The sequence below is a fragment of the Carassius gibelio genome, chromosome B7 (genome assembly GCF_023724105.1).
Source record: "Carassius gibelio isolate Cgi1373 ecotype wild population from Czech Republic chromosome B7, carGib1.2-hapl.c, whole genome shotgun sequence".
NCBI lineage: Eukaryota > Metazoa > Chordata > Actinopteri > Cypriniformes > Cyprinidae > Carassius > Carassius gibelio.
Window position 1 is genome coordinate 12,698,180 of NC_068402.1, and position 27,561 is coordinate 12,725,740.

Genomic DNA, 27,561 nt, shown 5'->3' on the forward strand with positions numbered 1-27,561 from the left:
TCAAGAGGTTCCTTGCTCTGATTACAAAAGCATCTGTTTATGATAAAAGATGGGCTAGTTTCACTTCTTGACACAACAGTGTGAAAACTAGATAAATTAGCCAAGACTGTTAATGATCTATTCAGAAGCAAATGAACTATACAAATTCAAAGGTTCTTCTAAACTACAATTTGGCCATTCCTCATGACTTACCTGAGGAGCGTTAGTGGCTACAAGAAAGGCATTTGTGCGACCAGGGTGATCATAGTCATGCATAGCAGCTGCTACATATAGTGCCATGAGTTCCAGCGCTGGGATATTCCAGGCCAGACAGCCGTAACTGTCATCCGAGAATGAGGAACTTTTGGAGGTGGAATATGCCACCCTGCCTGGGGAAATTCCACTGTCCGAATCTAATAAATACAAAGAGAGACCATGCAAGGAGAGTGGTGAAACAATATTGCACATCCTTTTCAGCTGACAGTCCATTTCAAAATCAATACAGTGTCTTACATAACCACCTAGGCGACACATGCAATCTAATTTTATGAGCTTGCTTTATTTTAAATGTGAATTAGCCAATAATTTACTATTTCAATTATCAGCTAATCACGTGTGATAGAGATAAGCCAATAATCATTTTCATTCATGGTGTTGCTAACAACTCATAAATGGCTGATTTTACAATTCTATTTGCTAGTATTTTTTCTAAATATTTTTTTAATCCTAAACACTAAAGCAATTTCTTTAAATGCTAGAAGTGAATTTTTGTCGATTTTTCTTTGTTGCCAAAAATCATTAGGATATTAAGTAAAGATCATGTTTCATTTAAAAATTTTGTAAATATAAATATATCTAAACTTAGCAGTAATATGCATTGCTTCATTTGGACAACTCTAAAGGCAATTATTTTTTTGGACCTTCAGATTCCAGATTTTCAAATAATTGTAACTCGGTCCTAACTTTGTCCTATCCTAACAAACTGGCAAATCAGGGGAAATAGGATTGTAAAATTTAGACACCTGAAATAAACTCTTATATCAGAAAATAATCAATATGTAACCATACACAAATGCAGCATTTATGTATGAAACCTATTTATTGAATTTAATTCACCATAATCCTCTAAAAAACATTTAGATTAAATGAGAAATTGTTATAAAAGTAAATATACACTATATATACACAAATACATATTATACACAATTATATAAATTATTCTGCAAATTAAACACTTGCCAAACACATAAACACACACACACACATATATAAATACACGTCAAGATCTGTGCAGTAATGTTCAGAGAAGGTTTTTTTTCTATTACTTTTGTATTCCTTCGTTGCTAATTCAAACTTGCATATGCGTAAAAAAAGTCACTAATGAAATAAGGGAACCAAACACTGCCAAGAGGTTGCAATTAAGCAGTTTTTACAGCAAACCAAATATTCTGAAACCACACTCCATCTCTTTCCCAGAGATTTTTTGAATATTTTGCAACTCTGTATTTGAGCCAGCAAGTGAAGTCACTGGTCTCAGTGTGATTCAACACCTCTGCCTGCCAGAGCTGGCTGCTGAGTGGAACAGCAGCAGAGTGACTCAGAGTCAACTCCATTTGAGAAATTACAAGGGCCATCAGCAGACTTAAAATAAGCCTTGGACATGCTGAGCCAGCAGCCACCTCAGATCTCAATCACAATAGAGGATCTCTTATCGGACAGCATTTGCGTCGCTGGCTGGAATAACGGAGGCCGGGAAGCGGCGACGGTCTCTAATTTATTTCCAATGGATCAGGAGATATGCAAGATATAATTAGAGACATGACTGAGGATGCAGATGCTCTAACCTGAATCTGTCCATCATGTTATCCATAATACCGTTTGATATCTAAGGGCACAATGATGGTAGATAATGAATCGGCCATTGTGGGATTTGAACCTACAACCTTCTACAACCAGTCCACAACTCTGCCTCAGCAATACCTGCAGAACTCAAAGTTTCTTGATGCCAAAACTATAATGGAGTGTGAGAGTACAGGTGTACCTGTATCACTTCCTGTGACATTCTCATTATGGATCTGCTGAAAGCCTGGGATCGGCCGGGTGGTAAGATACCACACTGCATGAAGGACATCAGTGGCATGGACGCGGTTGTGATCTGAAGGAAGAACAGAAAATATACCAAGTTTAGCCTTGACTGGAATTGTTTCCTACCGTTCTTAGCTTCACAAGACACATATCTTCACTGTGGTCTGTGAAAATCTGAGAAATACTGGAACAATTCTAACCCAAGTTTAACTTCAAACAAGATTTGTATTATTCTCACAGGGGATGTCGCGATAGCCGTTCTCCAGAGCGCAAAAGTACGTCATGAATTCCCGCACAGGGATTTTGAAGATTTCGAACAGACCCGTGTCCTGGAACAAAGTGTACGCCACCTGAGAGAATGTAACAAACAGAACTTCATTAAGACAAGACAAGCAGTGAGCCATTTAGTCCCTGCAGATTCATGTTTACTGGCACGGAGTACTGAGAAGGACCACTCGCATGCATTACATTCAGCTAAATCTATGAAATGCCAGTCACATCAGATCAGTCAATAAAAGTGTGCAATTATGTGGATTTAACTAAACGTGAATGGTTTTAATTAGCTAAAAGAGAAACATGTTTTCCACCAAAGTGAAAAAAAAAAAATGCTCAATTTAATTTTCCTAAAACAAAGGCTTTCATTAGCATATTTCAACAGGATCTTTTAATACTTAGAGGCACAAAGCACTAACATAGCTGAGAATCCTGCCAGTCTTTCCTCCCGTCATGTCCATCAGCTCAAAGATCTGGAAGTTCCAGGTGTTGATCCTTTCCACGAGTGCTTCATGGTCCTCCAGCATAGAGTCCAACCTAAACTCCTCATCTCCCTGCCAGAGATCAATCACAGACAGCTGACAGCAGGTAGATGTTGTTGCAGTAATCTAAGCTTAGTCTTGCAGGAAAAAGATATGCTTGGCATCTTTTCCAGAGATGACAAGGAAAGGGTTTTACTAAGTCAGCTAAATTTGTGTTGTCCTCACAGGCTCTTACTGTGGACCCCTTTGGGCAGAACAATAAACCGAGGGTTTGCAGAGAGATCCACTCAAGAGTCACAGCTATAAATCCAGCAACCACATAATAATGCAAAAGCATGGGAATGCAACTAAGCACTCTGCTTCTAAACTCCACTCGGCTTGTTCAACAGCTGGCCACTTTAACAACTGCCAGATTGGCCAATAAAAGAAGTTAGGAGAGCGTTGGAATCAAGATGAGGGCATTTCAGGTTACATGAAAGAAAAGCTCTTCTCTTGCGGGGCTTTCTTTGGCGAAACAGCACTTCATAAATTAAAATTACTCATCCACAAGCAACACTGGATCTTGATTTCAGTTCCTGAGGCAATGTTTTAGACATTAATATAATGAAACCATGCAGGGATAAAGTGTACATGCAGTTCAGCATGTGTGCGTGCTCTACCTCAGGATCCAATGAGGACTGCTCCGTACTGGAAGCCTGTTCCTCTTCCTCAGGCTGGCTATTTAGTTTTTCCCCTGCTGTGTCTGCAGTCCTCTCCTCCTGAGACTCTGCCTCCAAGCTCTCCTCTCTGATCAAGTTTTCCCCACCATACTCTGCTCCTTCAGCTAAGAAAGCGAGCAAAAGCATCATTTTGAGTAATAAATCTAAGGATGCAATCTGGAATGACTCTAGTGTGATAAACGGCATTAGTGTCAAAGGTTATTAACTTTACCGGAGCGTGTTCTTTGCGTTTCATTGGCTGTTGCATGATGGCCCTCAACCACCTCCGTGCTAGCCACACCTTTTAACATCTGTCGGCCACAACTAAAAAAAACAAAACAAAAACAATTAATTATGTTGTTTATGATGTACAACCTAACTGAGAGGAGAAGGGTTCTAGATGTTACAGTACCTGGTGCACAAGGGGGCCGAGGAGGGACCTCGATACTGTGGCTGGAAATCAGACGAGCTCAGTGTGTAGCCCAGCGGTTTGTGCAGGTTGACACTTGGCTTGGTGAGGAAATCAGCAGTGTCTGGGAACTCCACTGGAGAGCGTGTGACCAGAGAGGAGCCGGGAGCACCAGGGGGACTGTGACTCGGGGAGCTGACGGGACTCAGGCTGGGAGAAGCGCCTATACACATGAAAATCAATATCTACTCATTTATCCAAAAACACATACAAAAAAGGACAATTTAATTTCTGAGTTAAAATCATTTTTATATTTTTTGTGGACTTTAAGTCAAGGTGGTGCAATTGTACAGATACCACTACAGGTCTGTAAAAGGTCAGTATTAAAATACTGAAGTTCTTGAAAAAGTAATGTTGGCATAAACCAAATATTACTGCTTTTCTGTCCAATTTAATAAGTGGGGTGTAGTCAACATACTGCACAGGTGGTCATTTCGTTGTCATGCTACAAGAAAACAACCAGAAAGGACCCCTTCAGACCCTCATGTTGTGTGTCAAGATCAGTGACCATTGACTTCCATTATATGGACAAAAACATAAAAGACATTTCTCAAAATATCTTTTTGAAGTTCCACAGAAGAAAGATAGCCAAACAGGTTTGGAACAACATGAGGGTGAATAAACAATCACGGTATGGATGAACATTACCTTTACTTATTCTATATAAATGTATAATAGACATTCATACTTTATTTAACTTTGGAAAATATGTTTCATTTGTTTTTACATTTTACTGACTGGTTACACCACACAACTTTAAAATACAGCCTATAAACCAAAATATATAAGTAGAATAGTTTTTTTTTTTTTTTAAATCTTAAAAATGAATAGACAGACAGACAGATAGATGATAGATGAATGAATGATAGACAGACAGACAGATAGATAGACAGATAGATAGACAGATACATAGACACAGACACATAGACAGATAGACAGATAGATGATAGATAGATAGATAGATAGATAGATAGATAGATAGATAGATAGATAGATAGATAGATAGATAGATAGATAGATAGATAGATAGATAGATCTATGTATTTTATACTAGATTTTGATCTAATTATCATTTACCAACATAAGAAGAGGAAATAATATCACTTCCACAATTATGACATGTAAATCAGTCTGGCTAATCTCCTAACTTTTACAAAGTTTTATATGAAAGGAAGGTTATTTCACTCTTGATGGTTGCAGACCTGGTCTTCTGGGTATTGTGTGGCCATAGGAGAGTGTGATGGAGGAAGATCTCTGTTTGGGAATGGTCAGCAAGTTGCTGTTGGGCCCATTCGAAACAAAATTCTGGCTGTAGGGTAAAAAAGAAAAAGAAAATAAATAGAGGAACAATTTTATAGGAGTCACAAACTAAAATGTGTTACAGCTGAGGTAACTACAATTGTACTGTTAGGTGACAGCATAATAAAATAACTTAATCTAAATATTTAATTAAAAAAGACATAGGGTGATATGGAGTATTTTATGAATGACAAAATTTTCCATGTAAGCCTAAGTCAAATTTGCATTAGATGGAGTTTCTTTAGGGATTCTCAACCCAGATTCTGACCGATCTCGTTTTAATACTGCCACCTTGAGGACAAACAGTAAAATCACACCTCAACTATTTGGTCATATGTCAAGCTTAGCGGCGATTACCAATCCACAGATTCAAATTCACCAGTGTTCCTGTCCTTGCCCGCACCAGAAGAGTACAGAAAGTGCACTACGGTGTAAGAGTGCGGACATGAGGCAGTTTGAGAGGGCTGACCTGCTGAGCTCAGAGTGAGATCTCTTTCCATTGGTGCGTTCCCAGCGTGTCGAGGCAGACTCCAGCGGCGGCAGAGAGGAAGAGGCTGAGCTGCGCCTCAGCTGAGGGGTAGGGAGACTGTTCCTGCTGCTCAGACCCTGAAAGTACAAGGTCATTTAGTTAGTACTCAATGAACAGGGATGACTTACAGTGCACCAGTCGCAGGGACAATACCTCTGGAGATATGTAGAGGCACAACTGTGCTAATGGGCACAAAGATGAAGGCTACTAGCAGGGACTGAACCAGCAAATGTCCTAATATCATACTGTATTGATCACTTAGCCCATAGTTCATATTTTAAAACACTATCTAAAACTGCCTTCTCACCCTTTTCTCTCATTCATTTGTAGTATTAAAAAGTATTATTTCCTTCTAGTAAATCACTGCATTTGGACGGTTCATGAAACTGTCAAACAGTTTTTTAATTAGGTGCCAAAGATATATATTTTTTTTATATTATCAACGTTGAGAAAAGGACCAGCTTAAGTTTTTTGGAAATCTTACTGACTCCAAACTTAAAAAATAAACAAAAACAAAAAAAAAACAATAGTGTATATCAGTTCCATAATGGTTATTAGCTGATATCAGAGCCGTTTTTTTTCCCTCCATTCATTGTTATTGTCTATATTGGATATAAAAAATAGCTCATACTGGAAATGTAATTGTACCAGATTTCCCATATTATTAGACTTAACTTTTCATAATAAATATCCATCTATTAGACTATACATTATAATGATGTGTTGTCTAAATTCATTTTAAGCATTTAAAACCACTGATTTTATTTATTTATTTATTTATTGACAAAATAGCACAGAATTTACTTTATGGTCAGTAATCTGCCTTAACGCATAAAATTATCAGAATTCTAGCACTGGTCGTATCTTAAATATCAGTGAACAGAAAAATACATTCAAAATACTATTCTAAAATTATTATAATTATTAATTATAAAGATATGTTTATACCTAAATATATAACTATTGTCCCATGAGCAACAACAATATAGTAGCTACCTTTTGTTAGTAGTTTGTGTATTGCTACCTACCTATTGTCCCATGAGCAACAACAATATAGTAGCTACCTTTTGTTAGTAGTTTGTGTATTGCTACCTAAAAGTGCAGCTTGACTACAATTACACTACTTCTAATTATGAGTGACCTGTAGCTCGGTGAGGAAAGTCTCTTTCCCAACACTGCGGCTCACCTACCTTCAGTGGCTTTCTCTCTCCTCTCTCTGAGGGGTCTTCGATCTCAGCGCAGGGGTAGAAGCCGGGGAAGGGGGTGAAGGGGTTGACCCGGGGCCGGCAGGACCCAGAGAAAGCTCCCATGAGGCTGCTCACACTGCGCAGTGACGAGAGGGCGTGTGGTGAGAGAGACGGGTCCACCAGCAGGTCTGAGACCAGGTTCCTGGCCTCGTTTATCACAGAGAGATCCACACCATTGCCACTCACTGCACCCTAAGCAGACAGAGATTAGAACGGCCACAGAATGCAAAATTAGGAAATTTGCTGCATGAAGAAACTACAATTTAGACCCTGTATGCATCTGCTTATGAGACTTATACTGCCTCCTTGTGGTCATTTAGAAGTACATCAGGATTTTAAACATTTTAACATTTGCATTTGGCAGACACTTTTATCTAAAGTAATTTACATTGCATTAAATTTACACTTTTTAATCAGTGCATGCAATTCTCTGGGAATCAAATCATAACTTTGGCGTTTTTAGCACCATGTATTGTTTGAGCTACAGCAAGGTTACAGCATGCCATCCCACTGCTCCAGACTTGTGCCAGTAGTAACTGTAGCAAAGAATGACTCATTCTCAGAGCCATCCATTTGATAAATCCATTCAAGTAGCAGAGACAGTTTTTGATGATATCCACTCAGCGGGGGAAAAAAAAAAGGAACCGTTCATAATGATATTACAGGAAGAACTCTGGCTCTCTATAAACTCAGCTAGTTTTAATCCATCTTCAGCCGTGCGCGTACATGCTGAGCTCATTTTATCGATTGTGTTTAATTCAGACCTACATCATTTTTTTTTTTTTGAAGGGGGTGGTGGTTCTGATGAAAGTAATAAAGTAGAGTGGCGGCACTGCTGCGTGTGTATGCGTGCTCATGTGTGTGGTAAAAGTGCACAGCGAGCACTTCCTCCAGGCTTTGACGTCATTTGGCAAGCTTTATGTGAGCCAGGATGAGGGTTATCCACTCGCAGGTCAGCCGCAGTAATGAGCGGCAGGCAGATGGAGGGGCTACAGGCCTCAGCATGCTAACAGGCTACAAACTGTTCTCAGATGGACCATATGAGGCTCATTCAGACGGAAAGAAAGTGAGAGGAGATGCTGGTCTGTATGTGACGGACCACAAAGATTACTCTCCTATTCCAGGCTGGACATAAAGCATTATGATATATATATATATATATATATATATAAATGTGCTTACCTTCTAGAACCAGGAATTCTGAATAAATGATTACTAAATACATTTTATTAAATTATTTCTTTTCTTTTTTTTTTACTTTTTTCTTTTTCTTTACATTGATTTATAAATGAAAGTAACTCACAAAGGGTTAAAAAAACCATACAGTCTGCTCTGGAAATTGGCTGTTTAAGCCAGAATGTCATGTGAGTGCAGTTACCTAAAAAAACTTACATAAATCATGCTGATAAAATGTTGAAAAGCTGAACAGGAGTTGTACTGACCTGATATTGTGGCTTGTACCATTGTTTAAGGTCCCAGTCCCACAGGATCATCTAAAGGACACAAAACAAAGGCTCTTTAAAGCACATTTCATTCGCGACTGCCACCTTGCACAAAAACTATGGAAATGTAAGACAAAGAAGCAGATAAATTAGTTATTTTTAAGTTTCTGAAGTGCCTGTAACCATGTAAAAATAACACATTTCTACGTATTGGTTTGAACAAGCGTTTGATGTGAGACTGAATCTTTTTTCAACACCTGAGAAATGCTTTTCGTGAGCTGAAAGCTGCTTAACGAAAACCTTTCTGGCGCTTGCAGGGGAAAAAAAAAGAAAACCACTGTAACCACAATGAGACGTCAACAATGGCGCTCACAGATCTTATCTAGCCAAACTACGTCATTTGACTGCATTTTCACGTTATCTGTCTCAGAGGCTCAGAGGAAAGTCACCCGACAGAAGCCAAGTCCCACAACACTATCACCAAGATAGGTCACAGGCTGTGTCTGGTTTTTGGTATCATGGAGCAGCAAAGCAACTTTTACAATTACATTGCAAAACAAGTTTAAAAAAATATACCATATACCAAATTCAAAATCAACATGTTTCCCTGTAGCAACAAAATGAATATAAATTTCACACTCTAAACAGACATTTGAGAAATGTGTTTTAATATGCATTCCGCAAAAGATATCTTGGTAACACTTTACAATGAGGTTCATTAGTTAACATTAAGAATGAACAATAGGCCTACTTTCACAACATTTACCAATACTTTATTAAAATCACATGTTGTGCTTCTTTACATTAGTTAATGCATTTTGAATTCACGAAATCATTTAGCATATTTGGGAAGTATGAGCTATATTAGGCTGGTTGACAGAAAATAATGTGTTCATTTATTTTTAAACATCAAGATTTTGGTTAAAATTTACATGAATATATAAGAAAAAAATATTCCTGGCCACCTTATATTTTGCAATACTATTCTACAGTCCTACAAAGTGACAAATTAAAGGACAAATTCCGTGCAGTTTTATGGCCTCATATTATTTAAAAGACTACATGTACATAGTTTTATAAGAAAAATAAAAATGTTGGATTTTATAACAACAACCCATGTATTTATGTATTCTAAGTCTAGTTTATTTCTGTTTACAACAGAAAGATCAAATAAAAAGGATATAGAAAACCTTTCAGGGAAACCTGACATAAATTAGCATTAACCAGATTAACAAGAGTTCAACAGCATTGCCCAAACAGCGGCGTGTCACAGTCCTAAAATTATCAGACGAGCAAAGTTCGAGAGAGTTCTTGGCCAACATCGGCTCATATGTAAGCAGTCGCCATGTTAACCTCAGAAAGTCACTGTAACCGAGCCGCAGCACAGCGTTCGCCCACATGGGGGAGTACTGGTGATATGTGAGAGAAGAGCCCGGTTTCTCCACATAACAGACACAGCAGAAGTCCCCTGCACCTGCGCTGGCCGTGTCATGTGTCATTTCCAGCAGCTCTGATCTTTAAAACCAGCAGCACTCTGAGCCGTCCAAAACACACGACCACAGAGAGCAACAGATGGAGCTGATGGAAACACTCACCTCTGCTTACACTGAATCAAAAGAGTAACACACAAACATGAAACCAAGGCACAAATGACTTCATTCTTCTTAAGTCTGGATTGGAATTTGGTTACGGTGTAGACACTGTGGCCTCTTGCTCTCAAATCAGATGTTTTACTGATCAGACAGAGATGATCACTGTTAGCTTTCAGCATCTGCTTAACACCATCAGACATTTAGTACGGCAAATAAGCACTGCCATGGCAACCTACCTGACAGAGGCCAGCAAACAATAGTACAAACGTCACAGCGTTCAGAACGGCGGGAGATAGATAGAGGAGAGACGTGTCAGAAAAAGGGATCTGATCCGTTCTCTTTCAAACACAGGGAAGGTTCTGTGGGTGAAAAATGACCACTTAACATCTGACTGGTCCGATACGTTCCCATTAAATCGAGCATGTGTCACAGAGCTAAATAAGTACATAAACATAGACTCGCGTCTTTACCCCTCTGAATGTTCTTTACGCTCTGTTGAGCTAGTAAACTTCACAGATGGAACAGAGATTAACAGAAAAATAAAGGTGGGTCAGTTTCACAAAATCTGCTTCCTTGAATATTTAACAATATTTTGACTCTTGTGTACATGGTATTAAGATTTGTTTGGGTGAAGTGAACAGCACTTAATGCGGGTCCAAAATGTTTCACAATCTAATTCATACATAGCTAACAAAGCACTTTGTGTTCACATTGCATTTAGAGTTTAACTGCTAATCCATCTGTATAGACTAGTTTGACAGCTTTAAGATTAATAATAATAATACTTGTAATTAGCAAGTATGGGTTTTAAAAGGATTTTTAAAGAAATTCTATTTTAAATAAATGCCCTTTTATTTTTTCTCTTTATCAAAGAATCCTCTGAATTATGTATAATGGTTTCTACAAAATATTAAACAGTACAACTTGTTTTCAACATTCATAACAATACTGTACTTTTTAAAAAGGCAAATCAGAATATTATAATGATTTCTGAAAGGTCATGTTACACTGAAGACTGGAGAAATGGAAAAAAATCTGCATTGCCATGATGGAAATAAATGTAATTTGCATTAAATGCATTAATAAGTTTAAAATTGTAATATTTCACAATATTATTGTATGAATGAATGACGGTTTATTCGGTTACAAAACTTAAGACAAAATGTATGTACAGCAACTACAATACAAACAAACAGGGTAACCGAAAAGGTGTAGGCTGAAGCTGATGGCTTATTATTATTAGTATTTTAGACTTAAATGAATAAATGTCGCCTTGGTATGAGAATGAGACTTCTTTCAAATACATTTTAGATAAATTGACTGATGTTGACATGCAGAGAGACAGATCACATGAAGCACAGCTCAAGTAAAGTAAAGCAGGTAAAGGACAATTCCACTTAAAACATTAAAATGCATTCATCTTTTAGAGTAACACTACGCAGATTTTCCTTGTACGCTATGACACAGTCAGTGATGCATGTAGTCATGAAATCAGAGACTTTCCCCTTGAAATCCGATCACAGGTGGTCACAGGAGACGCACTTGAGATTCATGTAACTACCAGGTGTAAACACCTGTAAAAAGTTTAAGGATATTGTCTTACCCTGACTCCATATGGGCATACAATCTCAAACACCATTTTCAAAAAAAGTGTAATATATTATACAAGTAAAAAAAAATAAAAATGTATGAATCTCATGAATATTGTCTTATTAGAGCTGCAACATTTGCTATAGCCTTGATATAAATCAAAAGGTCAAATATAAAATATAAAATATGACCTATAAATGTCTCTTATTGCTTACTAAGGTTGCATTTGTATTATAAAAAAATATAAAAAATAGTAATACTGTGAAATATTATTAGAGTTAAATAAAAATGTTTTCTATTTTAATGTATCTTAAAATTTTGTACTTTTCCAGATTTGCTGCTCAAGAAACATTTATTATTATTATTATTATTAATAAACAAATACTTTTGTGGAAAGTATGATAAAAAAAATTTCAGGATTCCTAGATTAATCAAGTTCAAAAGAACAGCATTTATTTAAAACAGAACATTTTTGTTAGAACACAAATGTAAAATGTCTTGGCTGTTACTTGCTTTATTCATGCATCCTGCTGAATAAAACTATTTTTTTTCTACAAAAAAAAAAAAAAATTACTGAAGAATTGCATTTGTAAAACTTTTATGTATAAAGATATTTAGAAACAAAAAATCTGACTAAAATCCAAGCTAAAAGTAGCAGAACAAACACTGATACAGGCGTAAAAATACACTCCCTTAATCCAACCAACAGGCAGAAAGAGACCGATAACCTGCGAGTGTACTGTGGGGAAAATGTGTCATATAGTATTTGCATTACAAAACACCAATTTAAAACACTCGAAAGTAGACTCTGCAGATATTCGCCTACATAAGGTCAAACCCAACATACTTTACGTAAACCTAAAGCAAACACAAATGACATGTGGGAACTTTGCTAACAATGAGACTAAATAAAAATGAGACATCAACAAGACTGGAGAAAAAAAAAAAAAAAAAACTGAATTTCCGCTACTAAATTGTCTTTATGAGAGAGTCAGTGTGTTGAGGTGTGAGATGGAGAGTATAGTGGCTACAGTCGAGTGGCTAAATAACTGCACACCGTCTGAAAACAAGAGGCCAACCGAGGCTGGCCACACAAAAACAGCATCATAAAAGCCACGGCACTACACAGAGCTAGTCAAGAGCTTCATCAACACACAACAGACCAGCCAGTGAACCAGAAAAACAAACCAACCGCTGATGAACACGTATCGCTTTACATGCAGAGAGACAGCATTAGAGAGAGAGAGAGAGGGTGGGGGGGGGGGCACTCTTTTATTTGATTCCAAACACAGAAAACAGTTTGTTGAAGTTTGTTATAAGCAAATGCTGTATGATCTGAGATTAAAGACAAAGAAAATATGGCCTGATATGCAGCACGGGAAATCACAAGCATGTTGTTATTGGGTGATTTTGAAAGCTTTTTCCCGAAACTCATTACAATATGCATATTATACATTAACACTGTGTATTACATTAGCAACAAACTACCAATTCATTATATTCCTACAGTATTTATTATTCTTACATGTTAATTTTTACATTCAACAACAAGAGAATATATATAAAGCAACATTAGCTTTTGTATTATGAACTAAAGTGATTTAACACTTATCAAATATTAACAAATAAATAAATGGAAAAAGAGGAAAAATATTATATTATTCTATAGTAATTATATATATATATATATATATATATATATATATATATATATATATATATATATATATATATATATATATATATATATATAGAACAGATATACTAGTAATAGTTTCTATGTTTTATAGTAAAACACTAACTTTTAAGAGTCGGTAAGATTTAAAAAAAGAATAATTTTATTCAGCATGGATGCATTAAACTGATCAAAAACACTTTTGTATTATAATAATTTGTCAAATAAAAGAATGTATCAGTTTCCACCAAAATAAGCAGCATATCTGTTTTCAGCATTGTAATAATGAAAAAAGAACTGTTTCTCAAGCATCAAATCAGCATATTACAATGTTTTCTGAAGGATCATATGACACTGAAAAATATCAGGTTTGTTATTACTTGAATAAAATTGATTCAAATGGAATCAGTTGTTTTAAACTATAGTAATATTTCAAATAATTGTTTTACTGTTGTTTTGATTAAGACTTCAAAGGATTTTTATAGCCTTCAAAAACAATAAAGAGTCCAATCCCAATCTTTTGAATGGTAGATTATATTTATCAAAATACAACAAAATTGGATTTTGAAATCAGCATATAAGGGTTTGTAAAAAATTAAATAATAAAAAAAAACTAGGACAATATGTTGATAAAAGCTTCAAAAAGGAGCAACAAAAAGCCAGAACTAATATTTAAAACGTATGCCACCTAAAAAAAACCATGTAAAAAATGATGAGGTCCATATGTACAAAATGACGATTTTGAATAGCCCTTTCATGTATGGTAGCAAGAGTGTGTAGCAGAGCCGAATGTGTCCCAGTCTGTGTTCCTGTGGGTGTCAGAGAGCTGACGTCAGTGCAGGCTAACGCCCCTCAGGGCTCAGCTCGTCTGCAGCAGCTGTGAGTGTGGGAAAGTCCTGGCTACTCTGCAGTCAACTCCAGCCAGTCTCACAAAGACAAGGTCAATGGCCCTTTCTCAAGTCTCATCTGACCCCAAGAGACGATCGCATTTAACATTGAACATTATGACTTTTCGGCCACATCAATCTGAATTGCACATTCGGTGTTCTCCGGGAAAACAGTGCAATGGTTCTGCATGAAATCACACAGTGAAGAATACATTCTAATCAGTTCGGAACTAACATTAAGCAACACCACAAAATCAAGAGTGCTGCTACTTAAAAAGGAAGTAGCGAGAAAGCATCTCACACCCTATTACTTAATCAATCCATGTGTACAGCAAACTGAAACATTTTTGGTGCCAAGCACAATTATCTGACAGATATTTATCCAAGCATCTCCTATATCACTGCTTTCATCCTTGAACATGGGCACAACCCATCCTTAATGGCTCACAGTCTTGGTCATTACAGAGATATGCCGTCTTCTGGAAAGCAGTCAGTGACTTCATTCTGAGCGGTGATTACATCTGGCTCTCAGCGACTGGTGTCAGGACTCTGATGGACAGGAGAGAGACTGGGGAAGAGGGTTAATGTTGTCAAGAAGAGCTGGCAGGCCTGTGGAACATTCCCTTTGCGGAGGGGAACGAAGAGATACTGCGCCATCCTGTGCTTTTCACATGGGAGCATCACTTCTTTTCAAACTACTGAGGATAGTTACAGATACAGACCGAGCCGGCTACAAGCCTCCAACGTTACACTTGGCCAAAAGGTTATGATGGCGATTGTGTGATTACAGTCTTCCAGGAAATGATTCAAGTCATTAAAAGGCTCTCTAAAACAAAGATGCTGTAAATGGGTTGATGCATCAGTTGCAGTTTTATAAATTATTCAAACTGGTTATGGGGTGATAATGGAGAGTCGTTCCAAAGGGAGGGTTTGAAAGCATTTCCCCACAATGTTGTCATGGGATGACGATTTTGATGGCTTTTCTTCTTTCCACAATATAGACAATGGTCCTCAAAAACGGCTCACTGTCTCTTTTTGCAAAACATGACAATCTAAACATCACAAGAATTCATTTGATTTGGGTCTGGAACGCAGTTAGGCTCCAAGACACGTTCCAGTTTACTGTGTGCTGTTGTCTTAGTCTCAGTCTGAGCTCGCTAGCATCTGCTTTAGCCATCGCCTTTTGTTTTGGTAAAACTGTTGGGGGGCTGTGGAGGTGGGGTTATTCAGTGGTCAGCCAGGGTATCTGATTCGCTAGAATAGGAGCAAGGGAATCCTGTCCTGTCTAGGGATGTGCAAATCTATATATTTGAAAAAAAAAATGTAAACGTTAAAATGGACTGCATCTTAAAAAAAACATAATGATTACCAAAAACTTTGCCAAAAAAAATAAATAAAAACAATGTTTGGAGCAAGATTGTCATTTTTTGAAAAAGTTTTTTGAGCTCACCAAGTCTGCACTTGATCAAAAATACAGTAAAAATCATAATATTATGAAACAATATTGTCATTCAATATTTTGTCATTCATGTTTTTTTTTATCAACAATAAAAACAGTTGTACTGCTTAATATTTGTGTGGCAACTGCCATACTTTTTTCAGGATTCTTTGAGGAATAAAGTTAAAAAGAACAGCATTTAAATAGAAATAGGTTGTAACAACAATCACTTTTGATTAAATGAACGTGTACTTGCTGAATGAAAGTATTATATACATACATACATACTTTTTTTGCATTAAACATATGAATCGAGCAGAACTCCTGAAAAGCAAAATGGAAAAGTAAGAAAGCAGCCAAATGTTAAACCAACCAGATCCCAGTCACACCAGAGCGGGTGCTGGGAACAAGCGGGGAGGCTTTACAGGGTCATCAGGGCAGCCCTAGAGTCTGGCTGGCCTCTCTTTCGCCCTGCCTCTGCGCACAGCTGGCTGGCTGCGCCGCACCATGTTGCCCCTCTGACTGTCTTGGCACAGCTAAGAGCAAATAGCTCCAAAGTGACTTCTCTTTTTTTTTTAGGGCAGAAATGAAAATCCTGCTGTCTGTGGTGTGACTGGGAGAGCCGGGAATACAGCATATCTGAGTGTGTGACACAGTGCTGCTGACACAGATGGCACTCGAGGGAAAGAAAGCAATAGTTCATCACTGTTTGTGTGTGTTGATATGATCAAATATACATATAAATAATGTGCATATGAGCACACATGTAAACGGGCTGTCATAGCCGCTGTGCTTCTCTGATTTACAGCACAGCCCTCTGGGGTCACCTGCCTCCAACACAAACAGATGCTGCTGACGCAAAACAGTTCAGTCCACAGTGTTCCTCTGTCAAAATGCTTCCATTCCAAGAACCCTAACAGGAAACAAAGGGGGAGACTCCAGGGCAGAATCCTGGAGGAGGGAACGAGGGTTTCCCAAAGGCTGGCCTTGACTCGTGCAATCAAGCTCACGCAAGTGTGGCACCTGGAGAATGAAACCCGAGCCGGTGGGACAGTACATTTGTGCCGAAAGTTGCGTGTCGTTTAGAAGTCCTGGCTCTGAATCTGCTGACGGTGTGATCTAGCATTTTCCACTCTCTCAAGTCACACTACCTCCATCAAATCCTACTCCTTAAATTGACCTGTTATTCTGATAAGCAAAACTGATTAAAATGACAAATCTCTTTTCAAAGACTGTCAGAGCTTGTTTTTAACATAAGGTTTGGGTTAAGTGTATAAAATAAACAATATTACATGCAGCAATGTGCAAGCAGTGTTTCTGGATTTTCTTTTCAAACATGAAGATATGTGAAAAAATGCACCACGAAAACAAAAAAATATTGAGAATATAACAGCAGCTAACATCTTGAGAGTTCAAAAGTGTGAACACACGCAAAGCTAATCTCTGTTAAAGTGTCTCTCTTCACTCATTCTTCAGGTTTTGCTTCTTGGCCGCATGCCAGACCGAGCAGAGCTTGCATAATAACAAACACGTTTTTGCAGGAACAACAAAAATGCCACAAGCTGAGGAAGGTCAACAATATTACGTCAATGATGAACTTTTTCCCACAATGGTATGCTTCACGACTAAATGGCCCATCGCTATTTGGCTTTGTTCTGCTTTATACTCATCAAAAAAGTTGACATTATAGGAGTCAAAAAGTAACAAAGAACCACAGGCGAACATGTTTAGAAAGTACCAGAATTACAATGAGCACACAGACTCAAAACAAACCACACTGACAGGTTATGGTTTATATGTACAAATTATTTGAAGAAACCCACCGATGTAGAATTATCTTTGACATCACTACAATAATACGTACACTTAAAAAGTTTGGGTCTGGTAACACATTTGAATGTTTTTTTTTTTTTTTATTAGTCTCTACTACTCACCAAAGCTGCATTTATTTGATCAGAAATACAATAAAAACAGTAATGTTGTTAAATATATTTTTTAATTATAAAACATAAAACATATTTTCACAATATATAATATATTTTAACATACCGCATGATCCTTCAGGAATTACTGTAATATACTGATTTGATGTTGCATTTCTTATTATCAATGTTGAAAACAGATGCTCTGCTTAATATTTTTGTGGACACCATGATACATTTTTTTCTGAACTCCTTGGTGAAGAGAAATGTCTAAATTACAGAATTTATTTGAAATAGAAACTATTTTTTAATCTTTATGGTTCCTTTTGACCACTTCAGTGCAATAGAAGCATTGATTTGTTTAAAAAATATATATATAAAAAAACATTTTGAACAGTAGTGTAGTAGTGTAGCATATAGTGCTTTATGCTTTTAAAAACTATTAAATATAAACAAATAAATGCATTCAACAATAAAAAAAAAAAATTCAACTGACCCACATTCACTGGCCCCACAACCTATAATGAATGCCTATTTTTTGTAGTATATTAATACATATGATATCAGGAATTTATATTTTTCTTAAAATGTCAACTCAACGACACATATAAAACACATTTTGACAGGAAATGAATACTAATTAGTTTTCCAGCTGTAACAGGCTCCAAAAAAATCTTTAGTCATCATTATAATATCTTATAATTATAATACAGCAAAATATGACATATTGAATTACCTATAAAAGCTATAAACATTTTTGCAAGTCCAAAAAGCAACAATAACAACAAAAACATGTACATGACCAACAAACATTAAATAAAGTGATAACCCACTTGAGCCTTCAGGCCTTCCTTATTGATCCCTGAATAAACAAGAAACATTCACAATAAAATTTGAAGCTGCTTTTGTTAAAGTCAGTTTTGAAAGCTTATCCAAACTGCTCCAGTGCGAGCACATGGAGTTCTAGCAGGAGTGTGTGACATATTGACTGACTCTCTCAAACTCCGGCTGATAGGACAGTGTGAAAAGTCTAGAGCATGAAAGGTGAAGCAGCCTCGTTCGACCAATTCCAACTCCTCCCCTGCCTTTCTGTGTCACTGTCTTCTGGAACCTTTCACTGCAAAACAAGTTCAAATTCAAGCTCCTCAGGATCAAGAGGTATACAATATTTCCAAGCCACGTGAAAAACATTAACATTTTAAGTGGATCATAAAATCTCGTATTTTTTTAGCTTATTCCACCCAATATATTTAGCAGCTTAGGGACATAACAGCTAGCATATTGTGTCCGTAAGGCAACGTTAATGCAAGCCATCGGTGTACTTCTGAGATTAGATTCTGCAAGGTAGTTTGATCTGAAGTTAAAGCACAGCACTCAATAAATCAGTTTCAGGCAGGTGGCATTTCATACGGGTCCAGCTTTATCTGCAGCCAGTATCCTCTGTTGACCTAGACCTCAGCTGTTCAACTCTGGGCACTGGCTACGTGCCCTACCGTCATGAACACCCTTCAACAGTCCCTCTCCATGATACGCCTCTTGAGCTCAGCCTTCATTAGTTTACAAAGTTGATCTACTTTTAGCAGACATTAAAAGTCTGCACACAGTTTTGAAATACACAGGTACATACCATTTCTGTCGTTCTTGACCAATCTTTGTAAGTCGATATCATCTGGATGTAAATCTAAATCTAAATTATCTCTGTATTTCTGAAGTCAAAACCAAAATAAAAGCGATTAATAGTAATTTGACACTATAAATAAATAAGCAAGCAAGCAAGCAAAGAACTGGAACAGTTTTTAACAAATGTATATGGTGCTTTGACTAAGCTTTGTTAGTCTAATATCACCTGAATGTTCATCTGCACTACTGCAGAATTATCAATGTACTTTTTTACTTCTATACTAATAAAACTACCAATAAAAATAAGTACTTAATATGATAAACAAAAAAAAAAATCTTATTTGTTAAAATGTACTTAATTAGTCTGATGTCATCTAGATGTAACACATTTCTTGGGAAGCTGGCGTGCAATGGTACAATAATACTGTATTTAGAAATGTTATGGAACATCATCCATGATTGACTCTAAAGTAGCCTTTGACTTCCCTGTTGTCACCATCGAGAGCCAGTCATATATTTTATGCAAGTGACTTTAAAAAGAAGGGGCAATAAATAGTGTTTCCTGACAGACAGACGTTTATGCAGTAATTGCCTTGTAAATGAAGGCTGAACGAACACAGGCCACTGTTCCGTACAGCTTGATGGAACAGAAGACACATGAACTCACAAACACACACACACACACAATGACAGCCGCACGCATAATTGATCCCTCAGAGTTTCTCCAGAACTCCAGTGTTAACATTAAACCCAGTAACGTCTCCAAAACGTCGACATGCTGGATACAACACGTCCAAGCCCTGGAATTTTTCACTCCGTGGAGCACGGCTCATGCCAGACTGATTTGTGTCAAGCAAGGCCAAACACACAAACAACGCTGGCAGAGAGGCATCCTCTCATGCGGAGGGGAAAGAGAGTCGGAGCACAACAGGAAGACTCTACCTGATATGGCCATGGCTGCCAGATAGGCCCGGGCTGGAGGCCTTGTAAGGGAACATCTGGCTTTATCTTGGAATCAGCGCGGACAGACCTCTCACATAAACACTGGAGCGCTGCAGTTCTCCAGTCACTAACAAGCCTGTGAATGGCGCCGAGCTGCCATCTATTAGAGAACCCAGAGAAATCGGCTGTTGACAAGTGAATCATTTACAAACAAGTGGACGCTTGGGGCCACGGGCTTCTTAACCGCTTATCAAAGCGATCATATAACCATGAGTTCTTCTTCCTGCTTAACTCGTACATACATATCAATCATATCCAGCAAATGAACTGTAAATCAGTGGTCTTGAGCTCAGATGACCTGGAGGCCTCTAACCAGGTGGTGCCGCTGACAGCCAGTTAAATGACAGCAATGTAGGGCTATAGGTTTATATACTGTGTGTGCAATTCTAATGCATAAATAACCAAGTAATTAGTTTATATAAAATATTACATATTTTATTTTATATGCATTATAAATTATAGTAATAACTATAATTAATGAGAAATAAAACATCAAACATTAGGCATTATACATATAATATTATATATTTTATGTACATTATAAATGAAAGAAAAAACTATTAACAGATAAAAAGCATTTACAAAATAAAAATGAATTAAATAAAATAGTATTAAAATAGGTGGCTTTAATTGTTATAAGAAATATGAAACAAGTGAAAATATATGGCAGTCTATGAACACACATGGTTAGGGTAAACAGTATAATTTTAGCTGGGCAAGTAGCTGGTCTAGCTGTGCAGCACATCAAAAACAGAAACAGGTCTTCCAGTGTAGACGGCACTGTTGATAATGCTGGCCGCGATCTGCTTTTGTCGTGACAGACGGGCGTTGTCAAACTTTTTTGATGAATGGGAGCATGCAGGCCTGTTTGTTGTCCTAGGGTACAGTTTATATTTGTATTTAAAGGCCTGTATAAAGCCATTCAGAAAACATATTTGGCCTACTGTATTTTAACCAAGCTTTAGGAGAACTAAGGTATGCCATGCTTTGAAAATAGTGTATATCCCCATTAGAATGCATATGTAAATAAACATTTTATTATTTTTATATTACATAAACCAAGAGATGAACCGAAATGGTTTTCTGTAAGTAAACAACAGCATCCTGGACCATTACATTAAGATACTGCCCAGTTTACACAGTTTATCAATAAACACGCACATTTTTTTTTTCTATTACTGGAAAGTTTGGGGCTATTTTGTTTTTGATAACATGTTGTTTCAGACTAATGGAAAGAAAACATCCAAAATACACTTTTAAGTGTTTATTTTACTTCTTATCTATTTGCAACTTTTAATTATATTACACATTTAACATATATAATATAATAAAATTATATTATATTATAGATATAATATCTTTAAAGGCTATTTTCTCACAAATTAATTTTTACAAGGGGGTTTGTAAAAAAAATGTTTTTTAACATTTGATTACTAAAATATGATTTTCTAAAAAAAAAAAAAATCTGGCTATTGACAGTATTTTCTGATTCCTGGAATATTAAAAAGAGATAACTAAAATTCCTTCTGGACTCTAATATGACAACAAAATGAAACTGAATCTGGCTTTATCAAATGTTCAGATTTCTATTCTGGAAATGCATGCAAATGAGTGCACCTTTAATTAGATAATGTTCCATTTGCATATTTAAACAATTTTAGAAAACCTGTAATACTATAATGTTTTCAATACTGTAATCAAACTAGGAAAATATGTTGACAGTTCACCTGGGTATCTTGACAGTGCTGAATACGACACTAAAAGTCACAGAAATGATACAAACGGCACACGTTGACAAAAAGCAAATAATACCAGCAATAAGTAGTTTCATAGAAATCTTTTTGATGATTGTAGCAGTGTTAAGCATTGCGCTCACAGGAGGCTTGCTGTTAAAGAGCAGCGGATGACAAGGAAGAGCTCTGAGAGCTGAGAGGGGATCAGGGCAGGAAAGGTCAGCCATCTAGTGTGCGGCCATGGTATGTGACGCCTACCCTTGCTTCATAATGGGACCTCACATGCGCAAACAGGACTGCACGCTAACATGTTCTCTGTCTTACACAAGAGTCTGGCCAAGAGAGTGATAGAAGACTAGTCTGTTAACCAAACTAATCTTCCTCAAACTCACTGACACAGCCATGTTATCGTGATCTTGCTCAAACTGTGTGCTCTGCCTGCTATCTATCAGCACAATCAAATCGTGGGTATTCTGGCCAAAACACAAATAAAACATCAGACTCTGACTTCGTTTTTTTTTTCAGGGCACGCTTTGAAAAATGCCTGAAAAATGCCCTCTTGTCATCAAATGTGAGTGTAATGATTTGTTTTATGAGAAACATAAAATGGTCCTTTGTTGGCAAGGTGAGTGTTGTTCTGGATCAAGAGTCCAAATCATGACAGGAGAGTCTGAAATGTGTAGAACACTGTGTGTGTGTGTGTGTGTGTGTGTGTGTGTACGTATGTGAGAAATCAGAAATCCAGGCATCATATCAAACAAGGCCTCAAAAACCCTCTGATGTGCAGAGAGCATGGAAGCATTAAATTGATCCAAAGTTCTCACAGTAAAAACATTTATAATGTTAGAAAGGTTTTCCACTTCATATAAATCTTGTATTATTTCAATCGGGGAAAAAAAAAATCATGGTTCCCACAACAAAAAACAAAGATGTTTTATATATGCTTATTTATATATGTATGTATATATGTATATATGTGTGTGTGTGTGTGTGTGTGTGTATATATATATAGCACAGCACAAATGTTTTAAAATTCATGATAATAAATATTTTTAAACATCTTATCAGCAAATTAGTATGATTTCTGAAGGTTGGTATAACACTTAAACATTAAAAGACTGTTCTTTTAAGTTGTAACAACATTTCACAATATTAGAGTATTTTGATCAAATCAATACAGCCTTGCATGGTGAGCACACACACACAAAAATAAAGCAGTATAAAATAACACACATCTAAAAAATTACTATTTGAAAATTAACTAGATTTGACTCATTCACTTAAACGCATAGCCTGGTCATCATAAATGGTGCCACTAAGAAACCACTTTTAAAATACACCTGATGTTACTTCCTGCCTTCAGTGCATGCTGCTCCTTCACTCTTCAATGACTCAGAACCAACTTAACACTCACTTCAAGATAAAGCACTGAGTGAGCTGAACACGGATATTACTGGGTGCCTTGCACTTTTTTTATTTAATTATATATTTTTGTTGTTTTACTCAACTGTTTATTTTTATTTACTTTACTACTATTGTCATTATATTTTTATCTTTTCCCACATGTCTTGTGTCATAACTGTGGTGCTTTAATGTTCAATTATACCAGATATAAACCCCATATGAAACAGAGAAAGCTCTCAAGGGCAAACCAGCTTCGTCTGAGAACAGTAGAATGAACTGTCTTATTCAGAGAATGCAGAATACACACAGAACTGACACTAGCTTGTTCAGTGATACAAAAAAGTATTAAAAATGGGGGGGGGGCTTAAATTGATTTGGTGGAGGGGGGATCATGCATGGTTATCTTCATGAATGAATTCCCCAATGCTGTTTTGGTTAAACAAGATGGATGAGGTAATAGGTGATAAAGGGGAAAACACATTAGTTGGCCAAAGTCACATCTTTGGAATGTAGTAGCTAGAGAAGATTTCTGAAGATCTCTTCAAGATTACTAATTGACTAGGCTGACTCTCTGGGCAAGATTAGCAGTGTTCCAGTTCCTAAATGTGTTTCCAGAAACAAAACAAAAGCAATTCACTGACAGAGGAACAAACACATGGATTCTGATTAAAAACATTTAGCGATTACTTGTTAAAAAAAGAAAAGAAAACACACATACACACACACACACACACACACACATTTAAAATATTAAAATATAATTATTAACTAATTGTTAAGATTAAAAATAAAATAAAAAAGAATGGCTGCATTCTGTAAATATTGCACGGGCTATTTTTGCTTATATAAAACATGCCATTTTTTTATGTGCAATGGAACTGAGTTTTCACTTAGCAAACATTTGTTGACGCTGTCTCCTAATTAACAGACAGTAAATCATCTTTTTTATTCGCCCATAGAAAAACAAACACAAATTAATTATTATCATGCCTCAGTGTAGTTACCTTCGACATGTGGTGTCAATTTGCACTAACCTAAACAGCATCTCGAAAAGAGCAAGGCATGTGAGGAATGCAAAAAGAATACTTTCCACTTGATCCCCAAGGGGCTTTAAAACTGTTATCACGATACAGACTCTCCAATCACATTTTAGGAAAAGAAAAACAGCGCAAACACAGCGCACAGCTGACTAATGAGTTATAGGCAGCGAGAACATCCCCAAAAATAGTAAATGGGCCCGAAGCTGCTACTGCTGAAACAGTGACTAAATCATGTTCCTCGGTCCTCGTCCTAAATCTGAGCCAGCATCAATCAAAGATCTGCCACATTCAGGTCTTTAGGATATCTCTTACATTCCCAAACAACCACTGCAAGATCTTGTGTTCCTTCTATCCCACTCCAGATCTGATTAGAGAGTAATCATCACTTTAAACTTAAGTAGGTGAGATCTTGTTCTGCTGAGACCAATTGAGGATTTCCAGTTTGATTCAAGTTCGTTTTAAGAAACTGTTTGACCCTCAGTCTATTCAAAATGTAGAGGAGTTTGTTTCTTTAGTTTTCAGTAGGGGTGGACGATATGGCAAAAATATAATATCACAGTTTTTTTGGAAATATACCGATTCAAGATTTTATCACAATTCTTTGTCATGTTGGGTTTACTATTTTGCAACTTGTCTGAGCATTACTTCCAAACTAATTTCCCAATTATAAAGACAAAATATAAAAAAAGAATGGCAGGTATTCAGGCCAAAGTGGGCGAAGATTTTTTAAAAAAAAGAATAATAATCTCTGTCATTATTTTATATTTGTTATTAAAAACTAAGAACAAAGATACACATTACAAATACACATAATACACAAACAAACCATTTTATTTTCAAGTTCAATAGGTGGTGTATTTGGCAGAGGCATTCAAGAAATTTAATGAACAAATATAAAAATAAAACAATGATTCCTATTAAAACAACTGTATTACAAATTTCAGTCAAGAGTAGTGATTAATTTGTCTCTGTGTTTTGTTGTTTTACTAACGTTAAAGGAATAGTTCACCTGTTTGTCAATTCTGCCATAGTGTTTTATTTTTATACCATCATTTACTTACTCAAAAGTAGTTTTAAATCTGAATGAGTTTCTTCTGCTGAGAATAAATGCTATTTTGAAGAACGTGGAAAACCAAACAGTTGCTGGTCCACAGTGACTTCCTTTTTTTTTTTCTACAATGAAATTGACAACTGTTTGGTTACTCAAAATATCTTCTTTGGTGTTAAGCAAAAGAAAGAAATTAATATAGGTTTGGGACAACATGTGAGTGGACAACATGTGAGTGGAGTAAATAATGACAGAAATTTTATTTTAGGGTGAACTATCCCTTTAATAACTGTCGGCAGCATGTTCAGTAACGTCCCTTTAAGACCTGCACGCATCTAATAAACAGGCATGAATCCATTTCTCTCTCAACGGTTTACTTTATTTTAGACATAACCAACTGAGTTTATATGCAAACATTATGCGTTTTGATAGTATTAGCGCACATCAGAACAGCACGCAAATGAAACTCTTAAAAGGCAAGGCTTAAAAGCACATGCACATAATGTACTTTTGTGATTGCGAATAAGTGCAGTGTCCCGTGAGAGTAACTCTAACGCAAAGTTAAAACTGAAGTGAATGTATATCACGTTGTAACATTACAGCATAGAGACAGAGGCGCCCAGAACTGCAGCTAATAGAATGACGCTATGATATATCTATCTTCGAAAGCAGATAGTGGAGAAATTTTTATCGTCCACGATCAAAAGTCGTCATATCGCACACCCTTAGTTTTGGGGTATTTCATCACTCGTATTACGTCATTACGTTACGTTTAGCATTACGTCACATGCGCATGCATTATTGTGATGTTTTTATCAGATGCCTGAACTGTCATTCTGACAGCACCCATTCACTGCAGAGGATCCACTGGGGAGCAAGTGATGCAATGCTAAATTTCTCCAAATTTGTTCCGATGCAGAAACAAACTCAACTAAATCTTGGGAGGCCTAAGGATTTTTTTTCTTTAATTACATTGTCTTAATGATTTATAAAGGTTCCCCTGCCTACGTGCGGCAAGCATGTAACCGAGTAACGTCAAGCTCCCATCCGTGGCGCTCCTAAGCAGGTTTTACCTCAGTGGCCTGTCATCGAGGATACAGGTGCCCATCAGAGCACTGAGCTCCTTTTGTCTTGTGTGCCATGATGCAGAGAGCGAACATGATACGGCCTGCGACAGGGATCGTGATCGGGCTTCTGGTCATACATCCCTTCCTATGTGTACGCAGGACCGTGTTTGCTGTCATCGGGTTTCTGGGGGAGGGCCAGATCTGTCTGTCAGGCACCGGGCCGAGTCAGGGAACTTTAACTCTCCACGAGCGCCTGTCTGTGTGCAGCTGGGAAAGGCTTTGCCGTGCTCCTGTATGATCCCTGTTGCACGGCACTGTGGGAGCCCTGCAGCTGCTGCAGTCATTCTCCGGGCACGAGCAAAGAGGAGCATCACGCTCCATTTCCCAAGAGCCCGTTTCCTCTTAAAAGCACTTCAAATATGGGATAAAAAAAGTTTTAAAAGACGCCTCAAGAAAATCATCCTATGTGGAACCTTATTTCTGCCACTGGATACAATTTTTTAAAAGAGAACTGTGAGAACTGTCACAATGATGACTTTTTTTCTTCTAAATGTATGATAAAGTCAGAATTCTGAGATATAGACGGAGAATTCTGAAAGAAAAAGTCAAAATTGAAAGATTTCTGATGTTAGTTTTGAGATATAAACTTGCAATTCTGAGAAGAAAAGTCTGAATTGTGAGATGCAAACTAGATGTAGAGAATTAAGAAAAAGGTCAATATTCTGACATATAAACACAGAATTATAATAAAAAGTGCAAAAACCTGACTGAAATCAGATATTTTTTTAAACCTGCAAAATATAAACTCAGAATTGCAATAAAAAGTCAGAGTTGCTCAATAAAAAAGTCGTCATTATCTTTTTATTTATTTTATTCCGTGGAATAAAATGGACGCCTCTATAGCAAAATGTCATGCGGTGTAAAAAAAATGTTTTTACATATAATAACACAAATATAATATTTGCTATATATAGCGGCATGCAGTTAGCATTTTTTCCCTTTCTCTTCAAGCAGTTATATTTCTCTCTGACGTCTTTTGA

General features: G+C 36.8%; 1 protein-coding gene across 1 annotated transcript in view; it reads right to left on the bottom strand.

The window, feature by feature from the left end:
• Positions 1-27,561, bottom strand: part of LOC127961446 (cGMP-inhibited 3',5'-cyclic phosphodiesterase 3B-like) — a 48,438-nt gene that overhangs the window by 5,774 nt on the left and 15,103 nt on the right. Inside the window, exons 2-12 of the mRNA XM_052560540.1 lie at positions 8,504-8,554; positions 7,005-7,253; positions 5,755-5,891; positions 5,189-5,295; positions 3,930-4,149; positions 3,750-3,841; positions 3,479-3,642; positions 2,757-2,891; positions 2,303-2,414; positions 2,021-2,134; positions 193-392 (exon numbers count right to left, since the gene is read on the bottom strand). Of these exons, the coding sequence (XP_052416500.1) occupies positions 193-392; positions 2,021-2,134; positions 2,303-2,414; positions 2,757-2,891; positions 3,479-3,642; positions 3,750-3,841; positions 3,930-4,149; positions 5,189-5,295; positions 5,755-5,891; positions 7,005-7,253; positions 8,504-8,554 (1,581 nt within the window). The remainder of the gene's footprint in view (positions 1-192; positions 393-2,020; positions 2,135-2,302; positions 2,415-2,756; positions 2,892-3,478; positions 3,643-3,749; positions 3,842-3,929; positions 4,150-5,188; positions 5,296-5,754; positions 5,892-7,004; positions 7,254-8,503; positions 8,555-27,561) is intronic.